The sequence below is a fragment of the Microcebus murinus genome, chromosome 1 (assembly GCF_040939455.1).
Source record: "Microcebus murinus isolate Inina chromosome 1, M.murinus_Inina_mat1.0, whole genome shotgun sequence".
NCBI classification, from domain to species: domain Eukaryota; kingdom Metazoa; phylum Chordata; class Mammalia; order Primates; family Cheirogaleidae; genus Microcebus; species Microcebus murinus.
Window position 1 is genome coordinate 37,708,149 of NC_134104.1, and position 27,538 is coordinate 37,735,686.

At 34.3% G+C, this 27,538-nt stretch overlaps 1 protein-coding gene across 2 annotated transcripts; it reads left to right on the top strand.

Moving 5' to 3' along the window:
* The first annotated feature begins 203 nt into the window (after positions 1 to 203).
* On the top strand, positions 204 to 26,406 carry CHMP2B (charged multivesicular body protein 2B). Of its 2 annotated transcripts, XM_012743027.2 has the most exons (6): positions 947 to 1,116; positions 12,386 to 12,477; positions 18,623 to 18,817; positions 21,367 to 21,469; positions 25,344 to 25,450; positions 25,644 to 26,406. In XM_012743027.2, exons 1-6 carry the CDS (start codon positions 1,083 to 1,085, stop codon positions 25,755 to 25,757), a joined length of 645 nt encoding a protein of 214 aa, XP_012598481.1. In that variant the 5' UTR covers positions 947 to 1,082; the 3' UTR covers positions 25,758 to 26,406. The 2 variants fall into 2 exon arrangements, with proteins under 2 accessions (XP_075857057.1, XP_012598481.1); XM_076000942.1 differs by lacking the exons at positions 18,623 to 18,817; positions 21,367 to 21,469; positions 25,344 to 25,450; positions 25,644 to 26,406 and having other exon boundaries at positions 204 to 1,116; positions 12,386 to 12,478.
* Positions 26,407 to 27,538: the final 1,132 nt, after the last annotated feature.

Genomic DNA, 27,538 nt, shown 5'->3' on the forward strand with positions numbered 1-27,538 from the left:
GTCCTACATGCAAGGATTCTTTAAATGATTCATTACAGTATTCCTTTAATATGATATGGAGTTGTTTCCCCCCTGCTCCTCCGCCATCAAACACCAATATACAGCCATGCAGAATTCTAATAGGGTCACGGTATAACCTTAACATTTTTCTGAGTCATGATTTACAAGAAATCAAGAGAGTTGGAGACACGCAAACCGGTTTACAAACGTGTGGATTTTTTATTTTCTTAATGTTTCCGGCCAAGAACATTAAAGTGTTCCATGAAGAAACTTGCTCCCATTCCCTTCCTCCTCGCGCCACCCCCAACTCCAGACACCGCACTCCCGGAAACCCGCGCCGGGTCGTCGCAGTCGGCGGCCGAGGGTGGCGGGAGAGCGAGCGCCTCGGTCCCGCGGGCACCGCCCGGCGAGTCGGTGCCGAAAAGAGCACGACTTCTAGGAACTCAGCGTTACTACCTGCCCCTGCTCTTAGGCACGCAAGAAAATAATACTGACAGCAACGGGACGGTGAAAAAGCAACGCGGAGCGGGTCCAGGCGGTTCCGGGACGACCCCCGCTTGTTCTGCTGTCCCCGGGGTACCCCTCATTCCAGCTTCTCCCGGGGCAAGGAGGAAAGCACCAAGCAAGGCTGATCTCTGTTCTCAGTCTGCAGAGGACCTGAACGGAGAGGCCCCTGCCACCGCTCGCCGTGTCCCGCGCTCTCCCGCCCGTACAAGCCCCGGCCTCGCCCCGCGGCGACCCCGTAAGCGGGAAGACCGGGCAGCCGCGGAGGCGAGGGAAGTGGCAGCGGCTTCAGGCGTCGCAGTGCGCAGGCGCGCGCTCCGAATGCGCAGGCGCCGCCCAGAAGTGACTTCTCCAAAAAGTGTCTTAGTTCCTAGTCACCTGAGCTCCCGGCGACGCGGCTGCGGTAGCCTCGTGGATACGCCCCTTCGCCGGGTCCTGCTTGGCGACCCTGCCCTCCGCCCCCTGGCCCTTCGCTCCGCCACCCCGAACTCGCCAAGGGCCTGTCCTTTTCCTCCTGTCCTTTCCCTGTCTCGGGCCGGACCGGGCCGAGCCGGGCCGCCAGGGCGCGGTCCCTGACCATGGCGTCCCTCTTCAAGAAGAAAACCGTGGATGGTGAGTTCCAGGCCGGGCTGAAAGGGCCCAGCTCTCTGGTTCCCCGGCGTCTTTGGGGGGCTTTCGGCTGCGATTCTTGCTGCTGTCCCTGTGGCGGAGCTGGTTCGAGTGGCCCCACAGGTGACCGCTGTCGCTGCGTCACTCCTCTGCTCCCGCATTTCTTCTGACCCCACCTCAACCTCACCTGGCTGATCTGGCTGCTTCCCTCTGATCACACTTCACCGCCCTCGTATTTTCCTCAGCGGGACCCTATTTCGCATGAGGCAGGGTACTGCTAGCCCTTGAGGGTCATTGGACTCGGTGATTTAATGTATTTGTTGTTGGTTTCTTCTGCTTGATTTGTTACTCTTCAGTTTGGGGATGTACTTCTAGGCATCCAGCCAGGAAACCTGTCTTGGAGTAGGGGGAGGGGATAATAGGCTCCAGTTACAAAATGGACTTGGGTCTGGGCAGGTTGCCCCTTTAGGACACTGTCAGTAGAGGTGTGAAACAAATGCTTCTTGATTGACTCCAGTAAAAAAAAAAAAATAAAAGGAACCTAAGGGAAGTGCCCAGATTTAGTTTTCATAATGGATTTTTCACCTTATAATCATCTTTTGCTAACTATAGTAAAAGATGGGGTATGTATTATCCGCACAGAAGTTTAAATTTTAGGTATCTGCATTGTTTCAGACATTTAGCTCAGCATCATCTTAAGAGGAAAAAAAAGTGAATACAGCAATGTACACATTTTGTGGTGTTCAAATGCAATGCCTGTAATGTATTTATATACCACTGATTAATTAGTCGTAATTTTCATTGACTGCTGCCAGGACTTAAATTTATTCAAATTATTTATAAATTGTTTCCCAATACATGTTGAGTCTAGGTTGTTGCTGGTTCAACTAAAGAATCACTTCTTTGTAAGGGTCTAACTCTGCCACAAAAGGAGCAGTGGTAGCTAGACAGTGATTGGTACAAATAGGGTGCTCAGTCCAGACCTGCGAGTAACTCCTTCATTCCTTTGTGTTGACTGTTCCAATGCCAGCAAAATTATTTTGGGAAGGACAACAAAGACATCATCTTTACCCTACTGCTTTGCCCTTCAGTGCACCACATAAATACCACCTTAACTGTAATTCATCACACAGCATTATGCATTTTGGCTTATTCTGGGTAATTAAAAACAATTGAAAAAAATTTTTTTGGTTTATTAACTTTTTATTAATTGAGAAGTACTATTTACAATACCTGAAATAACTACCAACTTGGTATATAATGTAACACAATTATGAGAAATGGGTTTTATGTGTGTTTTTCATGAGAATGCTGTTTAATCTTTAACATGGCACTTTATTTTATCACTGTTTCAGCACCAATATTGTGATCTTCACTTATTATACAGTACTCTGGGCATGGGGAAGGGGCTAGGATTTTTTTTATTGTTGCTTGAGTTTTATATAGTGAGAATTTACTAAACAGAGGAAAAGTGGTTTCATCTCTCTTACTGTGATGTTACACATAGATTTAATTTTTTTAACATCAAAAGCCAAATATCCTAGTTTTAACTGCTTTCTGTCTGTCAAATATTTTCAAAGACATAAATCTCATTTCTGTGCTTCCTGGTGATTTTGGCAATCTAGGGACTATTGTACCTAAAGTGTAGAGGAAAAAGACAATGAGGATGTGCAGTAAGAGTGTTTTGAGTTAATTTTTCTAAGAAATAATGTTTTTGCTGAATAGACTTATTTGTGAAAAAAGTCTTAAGACCTTTTGCTAGGAACTATGCCACTAAATTAAAGCTCTATATGTGAGATTTCTGAATGTAAATTTGGCCACCATGTATACTTACTATAACTACCAACCTGCATACTTGATGTTTTTTAAAAATTATGTCAATTCAAATCATTTACTGACATTTTAATTATAGATCTATATTTTCATTATTTTGATATAAAGCTTCACTGTTTTTACTTCTTGTTTTATCATAAGAAAGATTTTGAGTTTTGCATAAAAGGTGGCAGCATTCTTCTTAGCAGTAATGAGGCTATGTATTATGAAATTTAATGTATTTTTATGCATTTCTCTCAGATCCTTGGATGTGTTGATTATTGATCATAAGATCTTTTATTGTATGCTGACTTTTTATCTGTTCCAGCAGTAATAAAATTATGATAGATAAGCAAAATATGTAACTGCTTATAGATCTGGAGAATAATTGAATCTTTTTGTCTCTTTGGATTGGCTGGAAGAGTTATATACTGTATCATTAAAGACTACTGCACATGTAAATTAAAAAGGGTGACAACATTACAGCCCTTATTACTATTCAGAGTTATGTTTAATTCATTTTTGACACAAAGATGAACAAGTCTCTGCAGTGTATACTTTGTTACAGAAATTAATGAGAGATGTACCTCTATGCCATTGAAGAGAAGGATTCTTGTGAATTGAAATTACAATTGAGTACTATCTGGTTTTCCTTTTACTGACTGTAAGATAATATGCATATATATTGTTAAGATGTTCATGAACAGTGTTTATTTTTTTCCTATGAGACTAATTGTGACCTATTTAATGAAGCTGATTATGAACCTGTAAATCAAGATGCCATGAGAACTTGTCATAAATGCATAACCAAACATGCCTTTTAAAAAGTGAAGTTCTTTAAGCATTATATAATTTTTGTCTGTTGTCCTCAGTAAAGACAAATTTGAGGTCCACCTCTTAAAGCATCATTGTGTTAAGCATTTTGCATGCACTCTTGCTTAATTCTCATAAAACCTGAGATAAGTACTATTATTATCCTCATTTTATAGATAAGGAAATTTAGAAGAAAAGGACTCAGTAACTTGCCCAAGATCATACAGCTACTAAGTGTCAGAGCCATGACCTTGTCACTTTATGTATTATCATCATTTATTTTTTCTTATTAGAGATCAATCCATGGCACAGTTTAATTTTGTTGTTTTTGTTGAGTACAGCAAGTACATAATTAGCTTCAGTAAATACATTACAGTTGGAATTCTTAACTTTTGGTGGGTGCCATGCAGTGCTTACATTTTGTATGTGAACCAGACTCTTTTATTTTGGAATTAGTAGCAGAACTTTAATTTCTAGTGGTGGTAGAACCGGAAATACTTATCCTTTTCCTAATTCTCCCTAGACCCAGCATTACTTAGGAAGTATGGTCCAGTCTCTTTTTGCTCTTCATGCGAACCTCTTGAAGGAGTAGTGATGTATCCTATCCCTACTTCTTCTCAGATTCCTCCCATTGTATAGCAGTTTGCTTTATATTGCATATAATGAGGTAGATCTTGCTTAGATCATGAATGACCTCTAGATTGTCAAATCTAATGGCCATTTTTTAGTGACCATCTCGAGTCTGGGTTTTGCATTTTGTTCTGATAATTTTTTCTTTGAAATTCTCTTTCTTGACTTCCATGACATATCTCTCTTAATTTTCTTCTGACCAATCTTTTTCTTTCTTCTTTCAAGTTTTTCTTTTCTTTTTTTAACGTACTCTTTAAATGTTAGTGTTCTTCTTGGTTTCATCCTTGGCTACCACTGTTTTAATTGAACATTCTCTACCTGTATGCTCTTTATTCATATCACTTCAATTTTAGTTATAACCTAAGTGCTGCTGGATCCCCAATTTATATCTCTAGATATACTTTCTGAGTTTCAGACCAGTGTGTCCAACAATTTGCTGAATATCTGTACCTGGATGTCCCACAGTACCTCAATTTAAAAATCCCAGATAGAATTCAGCATCATCTCCTTTAAAGTTTCTTTCCTGAGTTTTCCTCTTCCAGTGTTGGCAGTACTTGAGGTTGTCCTCTGCTTTCAACTAATTACCAAATCTCTCTTCTTTTGCCTTTTAAATATTTGACACGTATGATTTTCCTCTGTGTGTCTGTAACTCTTTGCTGTAATTCACGTCCTACTCATCTTCCACTTTACTACATTACCTAATTTACTTTGTTTCTCTGTAACTTCATGGGCTTTAAATCCTTCATCAACAAAGTTGGCTATGTGATTGATAAACCTGCAGCCTAAAACTGACTATGCTGCTCCTCAGTGTAAACCCATTTATTGAATCTCAGGTACTGCTAGCACCAAGTGTGAGCATTTTAATAATGCATATATGAATCTCCTTGATCTGGCCCTTGTCTTCTTTCCAGCCATGTCTATCGACATTTTACGGTCCAGCAACACGGTTCTTCTGTTCATCAGTATATGCCATACTCTTTCTTACCTTGGCATATTTTTGCTTATGATGGCCTTATACCTAGAGTTCTCATTTTACCTTCCTCTAGCTAACATGAAGTATCTCAGGTTTTTTCCTTCTCCAGTAAGTCTTCTCTGATGCTACCTCAAACTGTGTTAAGAACCTCACTCATATTCCTGGTTTGTAACTTTTGCTTTCTGATGTGCATTCACTAGAACCAAAGTAGATCCTTCTACACTTCCAAAGTTGGATTATCTTTATTCTAAAGCTTTCCTATATTTCATAATTTCAAGTTTCAGAGTTTTTAGCATATCTGAAAATATCTCTGCAGTAGTGTATAACTTAGAGACTCAGTTATTAAAATGATAGCATTTACTAGTCAAAGGTAGTGTTTCCAGAATTCAGAGCTTAGTATAGTATACATCCACATTATTGTCATCCATTGTAAGCCTTAGTACAAACTTAAAGACAATTTGAGAAATGTTACAGACAAAAGAGGAACAGAGATTTTTGGGATTTGCCTCATTGGAATGATATTCATATGTGTTAGTTTTCTAGAGCTTAGAATTTGTGAAGTTTTGACTAAGTTAGGATAAATCTTCTGTCAACAGGTCAGTTGTTATGTCACATTTTTGATATGTTAAGAGAAAATATGTCTATAATCTGTATAAACTGAATACCCTCTGACACATCTCTTCTTTTTTCCAGAATACAATACAACATTCTTGTGGTGGAACCTACAGTATTCAGATCTTTCCTAGGATACTGTGTGTCCATGTAGTGCTCCTTATTCTGAATATTTAAAAACTCAAATTTTACTTTCTATTTAACCCCTACATTCTTGTTACACCAAAGAAAACTAATCGAGTGTGGGTTTCAGAAGCAGAGTATGTTCTTCTCAGCATTTTTCTTAGCAAAAGTTCTCCATAATTTTAGAACAGCTATTTCTGTAGAAAAATCTCTTTCCTCTGTGTTCTCCATCCCTAGCATGACACTAAAGACACATGTTTCTTTTCATACTACTCTTTCCTATCTTCAAGTTTGTAGGTTTGTGAGACATTTCTTCGAGGGACACCGTCCCTCTCATTCTCTCATTTATCTAAGATAAAATATGCCCTTTGATAGTTTTCTGTACTGAAGCTGTTATTGATGACGTTGCCAAAGACTTTGTCCTTGGGTACCAAATGAGACCTAAAGGTCCACTGATGCATGTTCATCTCAATACCTTCCTTCAGCTCTCAAAAACACTGACATTTTGCTAATAATAAAATAAATTCATTTGAATGAATTCCTCAGGGGTTAAGTGAGACTTTAAGACTTACTGGTAGGATCCATACATTTCTTTTTGCTTCATCTTATGCAGCCATAGATGCATAAGATGCATCTTTCCTGTTTTCTTTGCCTCTCCTGTTTTCTCATTAATATCGTGCCTTTTCCTTCCAAGTCTTACTGAGGTTTTCATCTTCAACCTGGTTCTTAAGTTGGTTGGCTCCATTGACTGTATGAACAGTAAAGCTGTTGATATGTTCTTCCACTATTCTTTCTGTTTCCCATTGTTGCTTTTTGCTTGTTTTTGTTTTTCTTTGCTATGTATTAAAACTGGTTAATTAAGCTGATAATATTCATCCCTGAATTTCTGATACAACATTTCTAAAGGTGAGAAACAAATTTGGTTTTCATATCAAATTCTGATCTCTCCTTACCTACTCTCTCTCTGTCATTGTTCTTCGTTCTCTGAGTAAATCTGGTTCTTAGAACCAACATTTTACTGACCTTTAATGTTTCTTTTTTATTGCTTAGCTTTAAAGTTTGTAGCATTTTTGAAAATTTTTTTTCTCCTCACAAATCCCCACATAGCCAGGATGCCTTCCCATTTTATTGTTCATTGGTGAGACTGTCTCAAAAAGAAAGAAAAAGAAAAAAGAAAAAGAGAGGAGAGCAAAAAATTATAAGGGAAATGGCTGATTATTTCAGTGCTGTGTTTTCCATTGTAGAAAGTTATCTATCATAGTTTAGATTTTACTGTTGTTAAATTATCTTTCTTGACAACCAATAGATTTTATTATTAATGTATGTTTTAAAAGAATGTGTTAAATATGCCTATAAGACAAACTCTTTGACATTTCAGTATATGTGTTTGAACTCCTTTAGATCACTGCTAACTATGACTTACTGGAGTAGTATCTAGCATGAAGTAAGGTGGGAAGACAGCAAATAAAGTGCATGTATTCCCTACCCTTAAAGAGATTGTAATATTGGGATAAAATCATACCTACTAAGAAATAAATCTAATAGAAAATAAACTTGGCCATAAGAACATTAAAGGTGTCTCAGAACTGTTCTTATGTTATTCCTTCTGAATTATGTAGAAGACCAAATCATTAAATGTGGGTTTGATGTAGGAATTGTTTTAAAAGAATTGTAGAGTAATCAGTTTGTTTTATAGGGTGTTCTTATCGTCTCATATGAAAAGATGTTTTACTATATTTTCCTACTTACCATAATATGTTTTAAAGTGTTATTATGTTTTAGTATGTAATATTAGATACTCTGAGTTTATAGCTTAGAACTGTTTAAATATTAATAGGTCTTTTATCAATTATGAGGCTGTGGAATGTGCAGTAGTTAATTTGCTTTATTTTTCCTTTTATGATATACAGTGACAGTTATGGTACATATATTAATAATTATATAAAATTAAGAAAAGTATAATCAAACTATTTTAATTACATTACATGTGTTTTTGAAATTGCATGTAATAATTATTTTTTAATAAACATGACTATATCTAGTCTCAACTCTGATTCTGAGACACCTATTTGGTGTTCAGCAATTCAATTCAATTCTGACACTAATTATCTAGAGTTAGAGCAGATCCTCTAGGTTAAGGGCTCAGTCCCACAAGACTGCCTCTACTTCAAATGCTACTCACAAGTCCCACATTGTCATCCATACTTCTGACTGACCACTTGTTTCTATAACTCCGTCTTCAGGTTTGATAATTTGCTAGGACAACTCTCAGAACTCAGGAAAGTGTTTTACTTACTATTACTGGTTTATTATGAAGTATACAATTAAGGAACACTCAAATGGAAGAGTTATGTAGGTCAAGGTTGGGAGGGGGAACAGAGCTTCCATGTCCTCTCTGGGTGCACCATCTTTCTAGCACATCAATGTATTCACCAACTGGAAGGCTCCCTGAATCTCAAGTCCCTCCCTCCCCTCAGGTCTAGGGGTGGAGCTGAATGTTCCTATTCTCTAATCAAGTGCCTGGTCTTTCTGGTGACCAACTCCATCCTGAAGCTATCAGCCACCAGCCACTCCACACCATATACTTAGGTGTGGTGGAAAGGGGTTTGTTATGACTAACAAAAGACACTTTTATCATTTAGGAAATTCCAAGGGTTTTAGTCTCTCTCTGGCAGGAACCCAGGATAAAGACCAAATTTGTATTGATACCCTAGTAATGTAGAAAAATACATGTTGATAGAATTTTAGGTTTTAGCAATCAAGGCTTTCAGCAATTGCTGTGTGCCTATGTTAATTATCTGCCCCCAGTTTAACTTTTCAGGATAATTGCTTCTCTTTCTGAGTAGTACTATTGTAGCTGTAGCAGACTGCCTTTACTCTTGGATACTATCACTTCTTCTGTACTAGTTTAGGGGGTCCTTAGTACCTGAAGGGGTTGTACTCTAGAAGTTCATTTGTAATTTCATAGTTTTAAATTTAGAACACATTTTCTGTCAAAACAGTGAGGTAAGTGATAAATGTTTTCAGACCAATCTATTGGCTTTGACTAGATAGGGAACTAAGTCCAAAAGAAGAAAATTGGGTGTTTCAGTGTTGAGGGTGAAGAGGTTAATAATTCTTTTGAAAAATAGGGAAAACAACAGCTTTTTTTGTTGTTTGGGGTCAGTTTATAGATGTCTAAGTGAGGAAAGATATAATGTGTTATGGGGCTGAATTGCCCCACCCCCACCCCCAAATTCATATGATAAAGCTTTGACCTGTAATGTGACTGTAGTTGGAAATAGGGCCAGTAAAGAGATAATTAAGGCTAAATGAGGTTATAAGGATGGGGCCCTCATCCAATATGACTGGTGTCCTTACAAGAAGAGAAAGATCCACCAGGAAGAGGCACACACTGAGAAAAGGCCATCTGAGGACATCACAAGGAGGTGGACATCTATAAGACAAGGAGAGAAGCCTCAGGAGAAATTAAACCTGCTGGCACCTTCTCCTTGGACTTTCAGCCTCCAGAACTATGACAAAATAAATTTCTATTGTTTAAACCACACAGTTTATGATATTTTGTTATGACAGCCCATGGCAGCCCTAGCAAACTAACATGGCATGTTATTTTAGAATAGGATCTCAACCAGTGCTCTATGAAACACTAATGTCAAGGAAATGTTAATAGATATTTCCTAAAAAGGATTCTTAACTTAATAAATTTGAGCAATAATCTGTAATCTCCTTTTAAGGATTGACAGTGCATAGTCATAATTAAACATTCTCAGAAGCTTTGAAGCAAAGAAGTCTATTTATTTTTATTCAATTTCAACATTTCCCCAATATATTTGTCTACACAACATTGTTATGAAACCAAACTGGGGTCCACTCTTCTGGCACAGCAAAGCCAGACACGGAAGCCAAGAATTGTAGTGGGAGGAAGAGACATTTTTATTGTATGGTACCATGCAAGGGTAACAGGCAGCTAGTGCTTAAGACCCAAACTCCCCTATGACTTACAAGGAAGGGTTTTCATTTTATTTTATTTTATTTTATTTTATTTTATTTTATTTTATTTTATTTTATTTTATTTTATTTTTTTGATACAGAGTTGCACTTTGTTGCCAGGGCTAGAGTGCCCTGGTGTCAGCCTACCTCACAGCAACCCCAACCCTTGGCAACTACCAATCTGCTTTCTGTCTCTATGGATTTACCTTTTCTGGATATTTCTTATGAATGTAATCATAAGTTATGACCTTTGTATCTTTCAAGCCTTGAAATTGCTTGTATTTTTTAAGCCATTTTAAAATTGTGTTGTTTTTTGTTCTTGAGTTATAAGAATTCCTTATATATTCTGGATACTAGACTCTTATCAGATATATGATTTGCATATATTTTTTCCTATTCTGTAGGTTGTCTTTTCATTTGATAATGTTCTTTGATGTACAGACGTTTTTAATTTTATGAAGTATAATTTTTTTGTTCCTTATGCTTTTAGTGTCATATCTAAGAATCTGTTGTCAAATTCCAAGTCATGAAGATATACTTTTATGTATTCTAAGAATTTTATGATTTTAGCTCTTATATTTGGATCATTGATCTTTTTTGAATTAATTTTTGTATACAGTATAAGATAGGAGTCCAACTGTATTCTTTTTTTACATGGATATCCAATTGTCGTGGTACTATTTGATAAATAAACTGTTTTTTCTGTTGTTATTTTTAATCTACCTCTTTATTAAAAAGTTACTCTAGTGAAATGGTTAAGATCACTGGGAGACAGATGCTTGGATCCAAATCTGGTGTTACTGTTTGCTACCTACATGACATTGGACAAGTTATTTAACCTAACACTTAATTTTCTTATTTATCAAATAATAGAAACTCCATAGTATTATTATTATGAACTTTAAATGGAATAATATAGGTGTTATCACCGGGCCAGGTTCATTGCCCACTGCCCAAGAGGAAGCCAATACCCTGAGATAGCAGGTGTTATGGCAGAGAAATGGGTTAATTCCACAGAGTGTTAAGTGGGAAAGGGAAGGAATTCTTAAAATCCGCCTCCTTGAGAATTTGGGAGACAAGGTGTTTAAGACAGATTGGCAGGCAAAGGATTAGGCAATAGGGGCAAATCTTTGAATTTGTTCCTGGATTGAGTTCACAATTTCCACTTGAATCAGTTTCTTGGTATGGGCGGCTGGTCTGTAGATCAGCCAATCCACTGGAATGCGGGATGTGGAAGATATCTCAGAAACTACCTTTGGGTTTTGAAAAGGTGACGTTATCTAAGGACAAAATCAAGAGAATCTTTATGACTACCAACTATGTGACTCCAGAGTAGCAATTATAGAGAAGCAAACAAGAGTACAGCAACTAATTATTATCATTACTTTTAGCTAGGACTGTGCCTTCGTAGAGTTTTCAGGCCCTTACCCTAGTTCTTGCCTTGTGCCCCTTTACTGAAAAGGGTAGTTTTTTTATGTAGCAAGATTGTTGATTATGAGAGTTCAGTGTTTGCAAGAATTGACATTGATTCTGTGATTTTTGAAGAAATTATTATTTAGTAGCAACTAACCCAAAATTACAGTTGATCAAGCCTAGAGTAAATACTGTAATTCTTCAAAAGGTAGGACTAAAGAATCCAAATGATGAGATAAATTAGAAAAACATTATGATTGAGTAGATGTTTATACTATATCCAGACATTGGGGTGTTATTTACTCCTTAAAATAATTCCTTTCTTTTGAATAAGAAACCTAAGGTTTAGGGTATGGACTAACATTTCCAAGATACAATCATATAATGATCAAGTGGCAGAAGTGGCATTTAAATCTGTATCTGCCTCATTAGAAAGTCTGCTGTTTCACTGTTATGACTTACTGTAGGAAAAAAAAAGATTCAATAAATACAAGACTTGTCTGCCTTCCTGAAATTTCATGTAGTATTAGAGTATGGAGAGATGAAAAGCATGGGAGTGTGTGTGTGTGTGTGAGAGAGAGAGACAGACAGACATGTATATGTGCCACATAAAATGTTATGTACAAATCAGTTCTCTGGGGGAATATTTTATTATAATTTAATGCATACTTTTGATTAAATCTCAGACTATATTTATATTCACCTTCTGTCAGTTCTTCATATAATTGATATTATGATCCAAATTTTAATATTTAACTTTTTAATATATTAAATTGAAATAAAAATGTGTAACATCTACTAAGTATAGGGTTTTTTTTTTAAATCATGATCTCTGAGTCCAGTATTTTAAATGGTATTGAAAATTTTACAACCCATAAATTTAGATTTCTTTTGTGATTCTCTTAGATGTAATAAAGGAACAGAATCGAGAGTTACGTGGTACACAGAGGGCTATAATCAGAGATCGAGCAGCTTTAGAGAAACAAGAAAAACAGCTGGTAAGTAGAACATTAAATTTCAGTGTAACTTTTCAAACAAATTTGGAAATTAGTGTTGGAATAATTAGCTAACTAGGAAAAAGGCACATGGCAGGTGGTAAGTGATTTACTTGACTAAGAAATGGCATTTAATGACTTCCTGCATCTTCTGCTTACCTTTGTTTATTGTATCATTCTGCTGACTTTTATCAGGATTCTGTGTATTCTGAATCAAATTATTCTTCAGTTTATGAAAGTCATGAATGCCTAGGAAGAAATACTGCTTAAAATGGAAGCCCCTTCCTCTTAGTTAACAGCAAAGATAAAATAGTCATGGAAAACAAGAGAGAGTTATAAAAAAAATAATTACGTTAGCTCATAGGTATCTTACTTGGTATTTTAAAGATCAGTGTGTCTGTGACAATGAATATCCTTTTTTTAATAGACTCATCTACTTCATCTTTAATTTTCTGTATGTTATGTTTTTAAACATATGTTGCCTCAAATCTTTTTTAAAAAAACAGCTTTATTGAGTAATTGACATGCAATAAACAGTATATGTTTAAAGCATGCAATTTGATATATTTGACATATGTATAAACTCATGAAACCATTATTACAGTCAAGCTTGTACATATCCACCATCTCTAAAAATTTTCTTATGCCTTTGGAAATCCCTCCTACCCATCCCTTTCTGTCTCCGTCCTCCTCAGTGAGGCAAATACTGATCTGTCACTGTAGATTAGTTTACATATCTAGAATTTTATATAAATGGAATTTTATAATAAATAACTTTTATGTGTCTTCTTTCACTTAGCATGATTATTTTGATGTTAATCAATGTTAAATGCATCAGTATTAATTATATTTTTTATTCATGCATGTTATTCCATAGTGTGTGTATATTACAATTTATTTATATCTTTACTAGCAAGTGGACATTTGTGTAATTTCCAGGTTTTGATTATTTGTAATAAAGTTACTATAAACATTCAAGTAAAGTCTGTGTGTGAACATGAGTTTTTACTTATCATGGGCATATTCCTAAGATTGAGAAGCTATGTTATAGGATAAATGTGTTTCACTGTATAAGCAAATGTTAAACAGTTTGCAAAGCAACTATATTTTTCTTCCCACTAGAAATGTGAGACTTAACAATATACTTGGAATTGGCAGTCTTTAATTTTAAGCCATCATGGTGGGTTTGTAGTAGATTATCATTTTAAATCACATCTCCCTGTTTACTAACGATGCTGAGCTGCTTTTCATGTACCTGTTTGCCATTTACATATATTCTTTGCCATTGTCTATTCAAATATTTTACCTACTTTTTTTCATAAAATTGTTTTTTTATTGATTAGTTGTAATAGTTCTTTATTCTAGATACAAGTATTTATTAAGTATCTGTTTTTCAAATATTCTTTCCAAGTTCTTGGCCTTGTCTTTCATTTTCCTAAGTGTCTTTCGAGGAACAAAATTGCTTTTGTTTTTGTATTTTGGTCAGGTACAATTTATTCTTTTTTTCTGTGGTTAGTGTGTGTAGTCCTATCTAAGAAATCTTTGCCTAACTCAAAGTCACTAATATTTTCTTTTATGTTTTCTTCTAGAAGTATTACAATTTTACTGCTTACATTTAAAAATGTGAACCATATTGAATTAAGTTTCAGTCTGGTGTCAGGTAAGGGTAGAGGTTCACTTTTTGCATATGGAAATTTAGTTATTCCAACATAATTTGTTGCTGGCACCTCTCCCTTGTCAACCCTTGTCATTTGAATTAGTTGTCTAAATACATGTGGGCATCTTCCTGGTTCTGTGCTATTCCATTGGTCTATATGACAGTTCTTAAGCCAATACTACGTTGTTCTTTTACTGTAGCTTTAAAGTAAATCTTCTAGCTAGAAAGTGTTAATCCTTCAACTTTGTACTTCTTTTTTCATGATTATTTTGACTATTTTAGGTGATTTCCATTTTTCCTATGAACTTTAGAATGCACTGGTAATTTCTACAAATAAGATCTAAAGTTTGATTTTGATTTTGATTTTGTATTTGGATTAGAGTTTGATTTGGATTACTTTGAATATGTAAGTCAATTTGGGAAGAATTAACATCTTAATATTAAGTCTTCTGACCCATGAAGATAGTATTTCTTTCTTCTTATTTAGATCTTTAATTTTTCTTAGCAGTGTTTTGTACTTGTACGTTTAAAGGTTTTGCATTTCTTTTGTCAGATTTATCCCTGAGTATTTCATATTTTTGATGCCAAATGATATTTTAAGAACAAATTCAATTTCTGATGTTGGGTTTTTGTATATAGAGCTATGTTAAATTTTTGTGTATTCATCTTGAATCCCGTAATCTTCATAATCTCACTTGTTCTTGTAGACTTTTTATAGATTTCTACATATAGATAATCATGTAATGTGAATAAATAAAACTACATCTTCTTTTCCAATCTTGAAACCTTTTTTCATTTCTTTTTCTGACCTGTTTTACACTGGCTAGAACCTCCCATAAAATGTAGAAGAGGTGAGAACAGACATCCTTATCTTTTTACTTATGTTAGGGGAAAAAAATCGTCTTTCACAATAAAGTATGATATTAAGTATAGGCTTTTTGTAGATGCCCTTAAATTCCCTTTTGTCTAGTTTGCTGAGAGTTTTTATCAAGAATAAATTTTGTCAAATATTTTGTTTGGCATTTTTTGTATCTGTAGAAATGATTGTGTAGTTTTTCTTTAGTCTGTTAATGTAGTGAATTACATCGATTGATTATCAAAAGTTGAAGCAACCTTTTGTTTCTGGGATACACGCTACTTGGTAATGATGTATTTTGGGGGATGTATTTTTAATTTACTGAAATTTTAAGAATATTTTTATCTATGTTCATGAAGGATACTGATTTGTAGGGGTTTTTGTGTAGTGTTTTTATTTGATCTGATATCAGATTAATAATGTTGGCCTCGTAGCATGAGTTGGCAGAGATCCCACAGTCTTTTCTTTGCTGGAAGGGTTTGTATATTTTACCTTAAATTTTTTGATAGAATTCATCAGTACAGTCATCTATGAGTGAAGTTTTCCTAGTGGATAGGTTTTTTAAACTACATTTTTTTTTTTGAGACAGAGTCTCGCTTTGTTGCCCAGGCTTGAGTGAGTGCTGTTGTGTCAGCCTAGCTCACAGCAACCTCAAACTCCTGGGCTCAAGCAACCCTACTGCCTCAGCCTCCTGAGTGGCTGGGACTACAGGCATGCGCCACCATGCCCGGCTAATTTTTTCTGTATATATTAGTTGGCCAATTAATTTCTTTCTCTTTATAGTAGAGACAGGGTCTTGCTCTTTCTCAGGCTGGTTTCGAACTCCTGACCTCGAGCAATCTGCCTGCCTCGGCCTCCCAGAGTGCTAGGATTGCAGGTGTGAACCACCCACCCCGCCTGGCCCATTTTTAAAAAATAGATATAGAGTAGATTAAGTTATCTGTCATTGAATGAGCTTTGATAGTTTGAGTCTGTCAAGTAATTTGTCCATTTCTACTAAATTTTAAAATGTAATGATATATCATTTATAATATTCCCTTAATATTACTCTTTAACATCTTTAAGATGTGATGTTCTCCTTTGTGGTCTCAATATTTATTTGTGTGTTCTCTATTTTTCTGTCTGTTTTGGTTTTCGTCTTGATCAGTCTGGCTGGTGGTTTATTAGTTTGATTGATCTCATAACAAAAACAGCTTTTGGTTTCATTGATTTCATGTACTGGTTTTTCTTTTTTAGTTTGTAGATTTCTTATTTATATTGTTTCCTTCTTATGGTTTATTGCTTTGTGTTTCATTTGTTCTTCCTTCTACTTTATGTTGAAGCTTACCAGTTATTCATTTTTTGTTTGTTTGTTTTTGAGATAGAGTCTCACTTTGTTGCCCAGGCTAGAGTGAGTGCCGTGGCGTCAGCCTAGCTCACAGCAACCTCAAACTCCTGGGCTCAAGCAATCCTCCTGCCTCAGCCTCCCAAGTAGCTGGGACTACAGGCATGTGCCACCATGCCCGGCTAATTTTTTCTGTATATGTATTAGTTGGCCAATTAATTTCTTTCTATTTATAGTAGAGATGGGGTCTCGCTCTTGCTCAGGCTGGTTTCGAACTCCTGACCTCGAGCAATCCGCCCTCCTCGGCCTCCCAGAGTGCTAGGATTACAGGCGTGAGCCACCGCGCCCGGCCTCATTTTTTTTAATATAAGATTTAATGCTATTAATTGCCTTCCAGGAACTGTTTTAATTGCAGCTCACACATTTTGATGTGTTGCATTTTCACTTTAAGTTCAAAATGTTATCTTATTTTCTCTGTGATTTTTTTCTTTAACCCATGACTTATTTAGAACTGCATTTTTTTTTTTTTTTTTTTTTGAGACAGAGTCTCACTTTGTTGTCCAGGCTAGAGTGAGTGCCGTGGCGTCAGCCTAGCTCACAGCAAACCTCAAACTCCTGGGCTCGAGTGATCCTTCTGCCTCAGCCTCCCGGGTAGCTGGGACTACAGGCATGCGCCACCATGCCCGGCTAATTTTTTATATATATATATCAGTTGGCCAATTAATTTCTTTCTATTTATAGTAGAGACGGGGTCTCACTCTTGCTCAGGCTGGTTTTGAACTCCTGACCTTGAGCAATCCGCCCGCCTCGGCCTCCCAAGAGCTAGGATTACAGGCGTGAGCCACAGCGCCCGGCCTAGAACTGTATTTTTAAATTTCTGCTTATTTGTAATTTTCCTCCCCTGCTTTTCTTATTAATTTCCAGTTTAATTTCACTGTGATTAGAGATGTATTTGTGTGATTTCAGGCCTCTAAAATTTATTGAGCCTATTTTCTATTGCAGAATATGAAATATTTTGGTGATTGTTTAGTGTACACTTGTAAAGAATGTATATTCTGCTTCAGGTGTAGGTGATTGAGTTTCTTATAAATGTCAGTTAGGTCAAATTGGTGATAGTGCTTTAAAGTCTTCTGTATTGGCATCGATTTTCTACTTGTAATAATCATAGGTTGTATACTTAAGAGAGGAATTGTTGATATCTCTCATGATAATTGTATATTTGTCTATTTCTCTTTTCAGTTCTGTCAGTTGTGTTCCATATATTTTGAAGCACTTTTTTTTTTTTTTTTTGAAATGGAGTCTGTCTCTGTTGCCCGGACTAGACTAGAGTGCCGTAGTGTCAGCCTAGCTCACAGCAACCCCAGACTCCTGGGCTCAAGCAGTCCTCCTGCCTCAGCCTCCCGAGTAGCTGGGACTACAGGCATGCACCACCATGCCTGGCTAATTTTTTTCTGTATATTTTAGTTGGCCAATTAATTTTCTTTCTATTTTTAGTAGAGATGGGGTCTTGCTCTTGCTCAGGGTGGTTTCGAACTCCTGACCTCGAGCAATCTGCCCGCCTTGGCCTCCTAGAGTGCTAGGATTACAGGTGTGAGCCACTGCGCCCCACCTTGAAGCACTTTTATTAGCTCTATGCATATTTAACATTATCATGACATCTATATGTATTGAGTTCTTATTATGTAATGCTTTTTATTTCTAGTAGTAGTCATTGATCTCAAATTTAGGTGATTGGATATTAACATAGCCACTTCAGATTTCTGGATATTGGTAAATATTTATATAGTGTTTATTTTTTCATCTTTTAGCTAGTTTTGTTTTATATTTAAAGTTGGAGTGTTGAGATAGCATATAGTTGGGTATGCTTTCTTTTCTGACAAGCTGCCTTTTAATTGAGATATAAAATGGACCATTTTGCTTAATATAATTATCCATATTATTAGCTTTAAATCTCTAACACTTTGCTCTTTATTTGCTCTGTCTCACCAACTCTTTGCTTAATTTGTTTGTTCCTTTTTTCCTACCTAGTTTTGTAGGTAAATTTTTCTTCTAGGCTGTATATGTATACTCTTTTGAAGATTTGTTTTGTATTTGTGGATGAAGGTCATAGTTTTCTTTTTTCCATTTAAACATGTGGAGGAATTGCCCTCTCAGATTACTCTTTCTCTCTGTGACTTTATGATAACCTCTTCCCTTCCTCATGATCAGGGAGAAGGAGTATATTATATACAATAGGTCTGTTCTTCTGAAATAAATTATTGAGGACTACTCTGTAATAATTTTATTCCCCTCCTTTTATTTCTTCTCATAGGAATTAGAAATTAAGAAAATGGCCAAGATTGGTAATAAAGAAGCTTGTCGAGTTTTAGCCAAACAGCTTGTACATCTACGAAAACAGAAAACAAGAACTTTTGCTGTAAGTTCAAAAGTTACTTCTATGTCAACACAAACAAAAGTGATGAATTCCCAGATGAAGATGGCTGGAGCAATGTCTACCACAGCAAAAGTAAGTTGGAGCCTTTATATCTATGAATTTATACCTTTATCAAAGATATTTAAATATTGATATTCAAGTCAAATTTAAAAGCATCTCCTTGTGTATATGTGGTGCAGAGTCTGTAATTTTAGTAAAATGAGTTATAATACTAGATAATCCAAGTAATTTTACTTTTAGATTCTTTATTGATATGTTTTAATATGAAATTTCTTCTTTTAGGACATTTTCATCTTCCTAAGATCTCATGTAGCTTCTAAATTTATAAAATTGACTTTTAAAAGTGTTTGCTCTCTTCCCTTAAACTGTCAGAAGATTTTTGGGCTGCTTCTTTCATTAAGCTGTAAGTCTGATTTCTTTTGTGTAATAATTTCCTCTTGATTCATATTTATAAGTGTGTCAGAAGGACACAAGAATACTATCAGAAGGATTTATCAGTTACTGTTTTTCTGGAACTTTAGTTTAACTTAAATACCTAGGCTGGAAACTTTTTATTAAATAGTAGTCTTGAGGTAAAGATTACTCATTTTGCAAACTTCTGCAATTGGTAGCCTAGGAAAAGGTGCTTAATGTGATCCTGCCCTACAGAGATGTCTGAATTGGAATTCTCACTTAAATTTCATAGAAATGTGTTAACACAGCAAATATTTATGTCCTCTAGTTAGAAACTATAAGAAGTGATGAGGATGAAATGGGAAGCAAAACCAGGCATGAGCCTAACCTTCATGAAGCTTACAGTCTATTTAAGAGGCAGCCCATTTGAAAGGTAGTTTGTACAGTGGTTAGGAACATAAGCTCTAGAGCCAGACTACTTGGGTTCATATCTCATTTTTCTTAGTAGCTGTGTGATCTTAGGCAAGTTATTTAGGTTTCCTGTGCCTTCATTCTTCATTTGTAACACACTGAAAATGATGATACCTAGCACATAAAGTTTGCATTAGGTTTAAATGTTATTTAACTTTAATTAATATTATTATATGTAAGGTGCTTAGAGCACCACCTGGCATACAATAAGGTTATATAGGCATTAGCTACCCCACTATCATCATCATCATTATTGTTATTAGTATTGTTTATAACAATAGTATAGGTTGCAATTAAAGTAATATAATTTACACTAATAAATGTAAAATTTCATCTATAGTGAGTAGGATTTAATGGTAGTATATATTCTAATCTGGGGTGTCAGTGGCGATTTCCCTAAGGCAGTGATATATAAACTGAAATCTGAAGTATTATTGATAGGAAAAGCAAGTGGAGAAGAGCATTCCAGGTGAGGGACTACTATATATGAAGGTGGCAGGAGAGAACATAGCACATTTGAGGGAATAAAAGAACATAGAGGACTGTGGTGCAAAAGGGGACTATCTTATTAAGCAGAGTTCACTCAATGTTAGGTCTCATAGGCAAATTATAGAGTTTGGCTTTTAGCACTAAGAGCAATAGAAATAGGGAGAGTGCAGTGTCGTACTTGGAAAGATTACTTTGGCTACAGCATTGCTTACAGATTGAGAAAGGATTGTGTTTACTTCATATCTTTGAAACCAACATATTTTCTATTGTATGGTGTCTTTAATATACTGAATTAACTATATAATACATACGTATACATCATATATATAAATATAATAACGTTTCACTTAACAACGGGATTATATTCTGAGAAATTCATCCTTAGGCAATTTCATCATTACGCGAACATATTGGAACGTATTTTCACAAACCTAAGTGGTATACCCTATTTACATACTAGACTATATGGTAGAGCCTATTGCTATTAGGCTACACTATATTGAATACTGTAGGCAATTGTAAGACAATGGTAAGTATTTGTGTATCTAAACATAGACCATGTTCAGTAAAAATACAGTATTATAATCTTATGGGACCACCGTTGTATTTGCAGTCCATTGTTGATCAAAACATCAGCATATGTTATGTGGCTATAAATAAATTTTGAACATACTAGGTAGTATTAATCTCTTCTATTGAAATAAGTTGGGAATATATTGTATAAGAGAATTGTTTTTACATAATTTTATAAAACTCAATTTTTTAAATTTCTTTAAACCATGGTTTAAAATGTGTTAATAAGATTAAGGATATATGCTAAAATATCCTCTAATCTTTTTAATAATTTAGACTATAAAAATTTTAATGAAAATTTTTAAGAATTAAATTTAAAATTATTTTTAATTTATTGACCTTACCTACATATATATGCACATATATTTATATACCTGCCACATAATAGATAAATTTATTTTTCCTGTTTGAATAGCCTGGATTTTATATTGAAAATATTTTTTATAATTTTTTGCCTACAGTTCAGATAAGGTTTTTTTCACACTGGCTTTTATCTGTAACATATAGATGTTAAGCAGATAGTTTACAAATGAATATTTCATTTTTTTCCTAGAATACTTAACACTATGTTTGATTATGGCAGGACATATCTTTTAAAAGCCTGTCTATGTTTGATGTATTCCCTTTTGATTTATTCCATGGTAAAACTTTCATAATTATGAACCCAACATGAATTCTTTTAATATATTTAAAAGACAATGCAGGCAGTTAACAAGAAGATGGATCCACAAAAGACATTACAAACAATGCAGAATTTCCAGAAGGAAAACATGAAAATGGAAATGACTGAAGAAATGAGTAAGTTTAAGAAGTTGTAATGAAATTTATAGTTTTCTCCTCTTTGAATTAGCCAAGTTTATTTAGTAACATTCTCTTATTCTCATCTATGAAGTCAGAAGTAATGAAACAAAATATAATAGAGAAACCTTATAATAAATATTATATTATAATTCAGTATATTTTTAAATTGGCAATGTATGTGTCTCAAAATTCTATTCGCATTTAGCTGAGGGAAAAATACGAAATATATTATGCCATATTTCTATTACACATTGGCCTCAGCAGTTTTACTTATTGATTAGTTTACCCAAACCAACTTGTGAATAAAATAATTCTTCATGGTATAAGTTAGGTAGTTTCAGAGTTATGTTGACTCTTTCATACTATGGAAGATCTGTTTATATTGGAGGTAGAGATGGTAGAGCTCTTCCTTTTGTTTTTATTCTTTTATCTTTTTTCCCCTTATAAGAGTCATTTAGTATTTAGTTCTCTTCTTTTTGAATATAAACTAATTATATGTTATTGTGGAAATATGGAGAATACAAAGAAACAGAGCATATAAAAAACATCTCACCTCACACCACCAGATATAGTTACTGATAATGTTGTACATTTCCTTCCTGTATTTTCCCATAGTTTATAAAAGTGAGATCATGTTATATGTACAATAGCGAATATTATCCTGCTTTTTCAAAATGTAATAATATAACATAAGCACGTACTCATAACTGTAAATCATCACTGAAGTCTTTTCTAAAAATAGCTTTAACATTACATAACATCAATATATGCGAATTTATCAAACCATTCTTACATTGGTCAATAAGATTGTTTTCAAATTATCAGTATATTTGATAATTATTTGAAAAATATGTTTATATATTATCTTTGACTTAATTTCTTAAAACTCCTTAGAATATTAACTTCTGTAAGACTTGTGGTTCATGCTACCAAAAACCAAAAATTTCCCAGAAAGAATTTTTATTTTACCAGTAATGAATGAGTGACCCCTTCATAGCACCCTGGTCAACATTAAATCATTACTTTTTTTATATGTCAAAAACTGGCATCATTCTTTTGAAAGATATTTTCTAATTGCTTTACATTTATGTAGAGATATGCCAGTTTAGCTCTGCTTATCTGCTTGCATTTTAATTTAATAGCATTTAATGTGTAAAATAGTATCTAACTAAATTACCAGGGTTATTAAACTCATCATTGTTGTAGTATTCTCTTTCAGAGTACCCATTTTTCTTCTAGGGTGTAATGATACTGTATCTGTATATTTTATAGTTCCAGAAGTTCTTTAGTTTTTACTTCAAGGCTTTACTTTGATAAGTATGATTCTTTCAAGGCTCTTGAAACATCAATGAATTTTTAGTGACTAAGAGAATTGTCGTTTATATAATGATCACACGATTTAACGTGTTTATGTGATTTCCAATGATGGCACAGGTATGAGCAGATCTTATAAGAGAAATTAAATTTTCCATTAAGCTATAATGAAAAGAATCAATAATCATTTATTTTATTTGATCATATATCTATTGTATCTATCACAATTGTTATCATTTGTATTTTATTTGTAAGTTAGTCTGAAATAATAGTTATTGATGATTACTCATTTTTTTAATAACCTAGGAAAGTAAACTAACAATATTGTCATCCAAAGTTAAATTCAAGGTATAAATGAACATATCTTTTTACCATTAGAATTTATATTCTGCCATGTTGCTCCAAAACTTGTTCACATTCAAGTTTTAGAGATAAGATCATTGGGAAATCTCTCTTATACCTGTGATTAGTTTCGTTACACTTTTCCTAAAAGCGTTCTTTATTAATCTATGATTACACCTCTCTGGTGTTTTTTGTCTATCCCCTTCATTCATTTTTTTCTGCAACTACCTCTTCATTCAGACCCTTGTAAACTCCCCACCTCGCTTGCAACTACCATCCAAGTAACACACTACTGAATTCTTTTTCCAGAAACCTCTGAGCATGCTGATCAGATTCCTTCAGTGGCTTTCTGCTGACTACAAAGTAAAATCCCCTAATCATAAATCAAAAATAATTTTCTGGTCAAGCCCCTTTAAAATTTTGCCAATGAGAATACTGAGTCCCAGAGAGAGGTAAAATGATTTCCCCCAAAGTTGCCCGGGTACTTAATGGAATAAATGAGATTCTAATTCAAATCTTAACATTCACTTTATTTCTTCCAAGATGATATTCCATTTTTTTAATCCTTAAGGTCTTTAGCATTTTCCAAATTTATACTATTAAGCTAACTCAGAAAATTAAACTGTCAAATCATGCTCATACAAATCAAAGATCTTAACCAATATTAACCTTTATTAATAATGTCAAGGATACAGACAATTAAAATGGACAGACAAAGCAGTGAGAGGGCTGAACATCCCAAATCAACCTCCAAATCTTTTCTCCCTATTTCAAATACAGGTTCTCTGACCTGGAATAATAGCTAATGTGTCTAATGAGGTTGCTTTTCATCTCATGTTGAAGGGACTATTTAGATTATGAAACATCTCCAGTACCCCAGACAGTACCTACTTTATGTGACATTTTCCAGGGAGTCATGGCTCATAAACCCATAGATTGTATGTTTGCTATTATAGTATCCTAAACTAGGACATCCTGCTGAGAGCATTCCATAGAAAAGGGCTCTCTTTCTAGCAAATATTAGTCTATTTACCAGGAGTCCCAGTTATTAACATGAATACAAGGAGATCAGACTAGGTTTTAGGCTGTCTTTCTTTTTCTGGAGACATCCCCTGTAATCAGGAGGGAAATGGTTACAAACCAGCTGCTTTAATTTTTTTTTTTTTCTTCTAGACATTGTCCATTCATGGACCTTGAATAACAACCAAACAGAATAATTTACTCTTTCTTGTTTGTATCCCTGTTGCCTCACCATGTCTTTGCTCTCGCTGTTCCCTCTATGTTCTGCAGGACTACCTCACACGTTCCTTCCTCCCAGTTGGATGTCATCTTTTTTGTCTGAAACTTCATAATCACTATCTTTTCACATACCACAATCTGTTTATTATTTTTTTCCTTTTGTACTCAAGTGCTTATTACTACCTAAGGTCTTTATTTTTCTCCATCTATCCATCCATTGTATTTATATTGCATGCCAGGCACTTAAGTGTCCAGTTTCAAAGATAAGTAAGACATAATACCAAGCTTTCAAAAATTCTTTCCCCACAACTCAACATGATGCCTTCTATACAGAATGCTTTCAATAAATATTTTAGGAAGGGAAGGGAGGAAGGGCCAGGGAAATAATATTCCTTCAAGGTTAAATTGGACATCATTGTTTGGGCAAATTTAATAAAAGATTGAACCTTAAATTTTATTAGAATATCATTCTTATATGTTTAATATAAGTTTAAGAAATATGAAAATGATTATAATAAGAGTAAATTGCCTTTAAATTATAACAGGATATTTAATTCTTGCATATTCTTCTCTGGTTAGGTGTAATGGCTACCAGCTCAATGGATACAGTTTGTGGAATTGTATTTTAAAATCTTAAGCCTGTAACTGTAAATATCACATAGATTTTTTTCTATTAGGCATAATTTTTAAAAAAATCAGAGTAGACTTATTTTACTATAGAAGTAAAACAAGTACATTTGTGTTGGAATGAAAATTATTACAAATTTAGTGGCTCAAAAATGTATTTACCAATGTACTTTACTGATATCTTAAAGTGACTTTTGTAGATGATTGATTCACTAAATTTACTTTCAATAATATAAATATAAAAAATATATACACATAGCTGGGCTAGTTTCTAAAAATGTATTAATAAATCTAACCTGGAATTTGTTTGACTGTAATTGCTTTGTTTCCTCCTTTCCCCGTCCCCCAGTCAACGATACGCTTGATGACATCTTTGAGGGCTCTGATGATGAAGAAGAAAGCCAGGATATTGTGAATCAAGTCCTTGATGAAATTGGAATTGAAATCTCTGGAAAGGTATGAACATGTTCTTTTCTTAGTTGGAAATAGTTTCTACCACTTTTGTCAGTTAATTGTTACAGGTTGTTTTTTACTATTAGGTGCATGTTTTTATATTTGTTTCAAAAGTAAATTACATCACATGCTTGATGTCCTAGCCCAAATGTTTGTTAACACACATATTTTTCCTCTTTTCCTTTCTTTAATATAGATGGCCAAAGCTCCGTCAGCTGCTCGAAGCTTATTACCATCTGCCTCTACTTCAAAGGCTACAATCTCCGATGAAGAGATTGAAAGGCAACTCAAAGCTTTAGGAGTAGATTAGTAAAAAAAAAAAAGTCATAATATTTTTGCTTATGTAGTATAAACCAGGCACAGTGCAGATTCCTTTTACAAAACACATTTATTTTGCAAAAATAAAGAACATGATTGAACAGTTGTTTCCTAACCCATGGCTATTTTGAATCTTTTGCCAAAGAATGACAATGATGCAAAAGTGGGAACAGTTTGGATTTTAATTAGAACTATTTAGGAGTGATGATGTGTAAAAAGTTGACTTCTTTTCTGCATGGCACAGAGAAATTATATTCATTACTTAGTGTTGGTTTATGTTCTAAATCTTTTTACACTGAATATAAAAATCTTGTTAAATGCCAGTAGGCATCAACTTAAAGAGACTTGTAAAAATATTAAAAGTATATCATTAATTCTGTATCTGTTGCTTGTCTTTCGTAAGCGATTGTGTGTTATGACCATAGGCAGTTCAGCTGCCAAATTATTTTTAAATGATCTAAAAGAAGAGTGCTATTTAAACATCTGTCTTAAGCAAAAAACTGCCATGGCTTTTTTTTTTCCTTTGGGAGAACATTCTATTTGGTAAGTTTATTACCTTTCCAAATGTGCTTGGCACCTGCCTTAAATAGCACAGACATTTTGTACACATCGTTAAATTATTTTGACTGGCAAAAAAAGAATTATATCTTAAACTAAAATTGAGGCCTTGTACAAAGATTTTCCAGGCTTTCTTTAATAAAGCTTATAAAAGTGAATTGAATATAATTAGCAAAAAAGGGACACTGAATTAACAATATTTTACAGCAATAAAACAACATATTTTGGCCTTCCGAAAACTGAGGAAATTTTGTCCATGTGAGTTATAATTTAATCTGTTTAATTTTTAACTCTATTAGTGTGTATATTGACTTCTCTAAATTGAAGCCATTCTCAAGTACTACTACTATGACAATACTCAAACTAAGTTTTTAATATAAAAGTTAACTTTTTTTGGTAAAATTACAATTTTGTTAGAAATTACTGCCTAAATGTGTAGTAATGTATTAGCAGTATTTTTAAAGGTAAAGTTGCTGTGGTATTTAATATTATGTATAGAGCGTGAGAGAAAATGAAGGAGTGCCAAATTAGTTAGGAATAGAATTTAGGATTAGGTTAGTTTTGAAAAATGAGGTAATATGGGTTCTAGCACATCCCACCATAAAAACTGAAGGAGATCAGGTATGTATAACCTGTTTAATTTGGGATGATGGACATTTTGGACTAATGTTGACAAAATACATTTGACGACTAGAATACATGTGACATATGGATTGGTGGGAGGAAAGAAAAACTAAACTGTATAGTTTACACTCCGTAAGTCATTTTATAATGTTCAAAGATTAGGTTTCATTGTTAGTATTAACAACATAATTTTTCTGAACAGTGATGGGTCAAAACATTTTACTGGATTATTGAATGTTTACCGGGAACATGTTTTGATTCTTGGATGTACATAATAATGACATCTAACTTATTTACTTTCTTGTGTACATGTGGGGGCTTTTGTTTTTCAAAATTATTTTGTTAAAAAAATTCCAATAAAGATTTTATTACTGTTATTCCTTATCTCTTTTATTCTGTTTTTGGCTTCTGCTAAAATTAAAAATTTTACCCAAATTTGATAATTTTTCAAAAGAATGATCTTTATTATTTTCCCAGAAGTACCAGTAGATAACTCTGCTACTTACATTTTTAACTAAAATAAGTATCTTTTAAGAATTAATATTGGTACCACCAGCCTGATGTTTTTGAATGTTAATAAATCTAAGAATT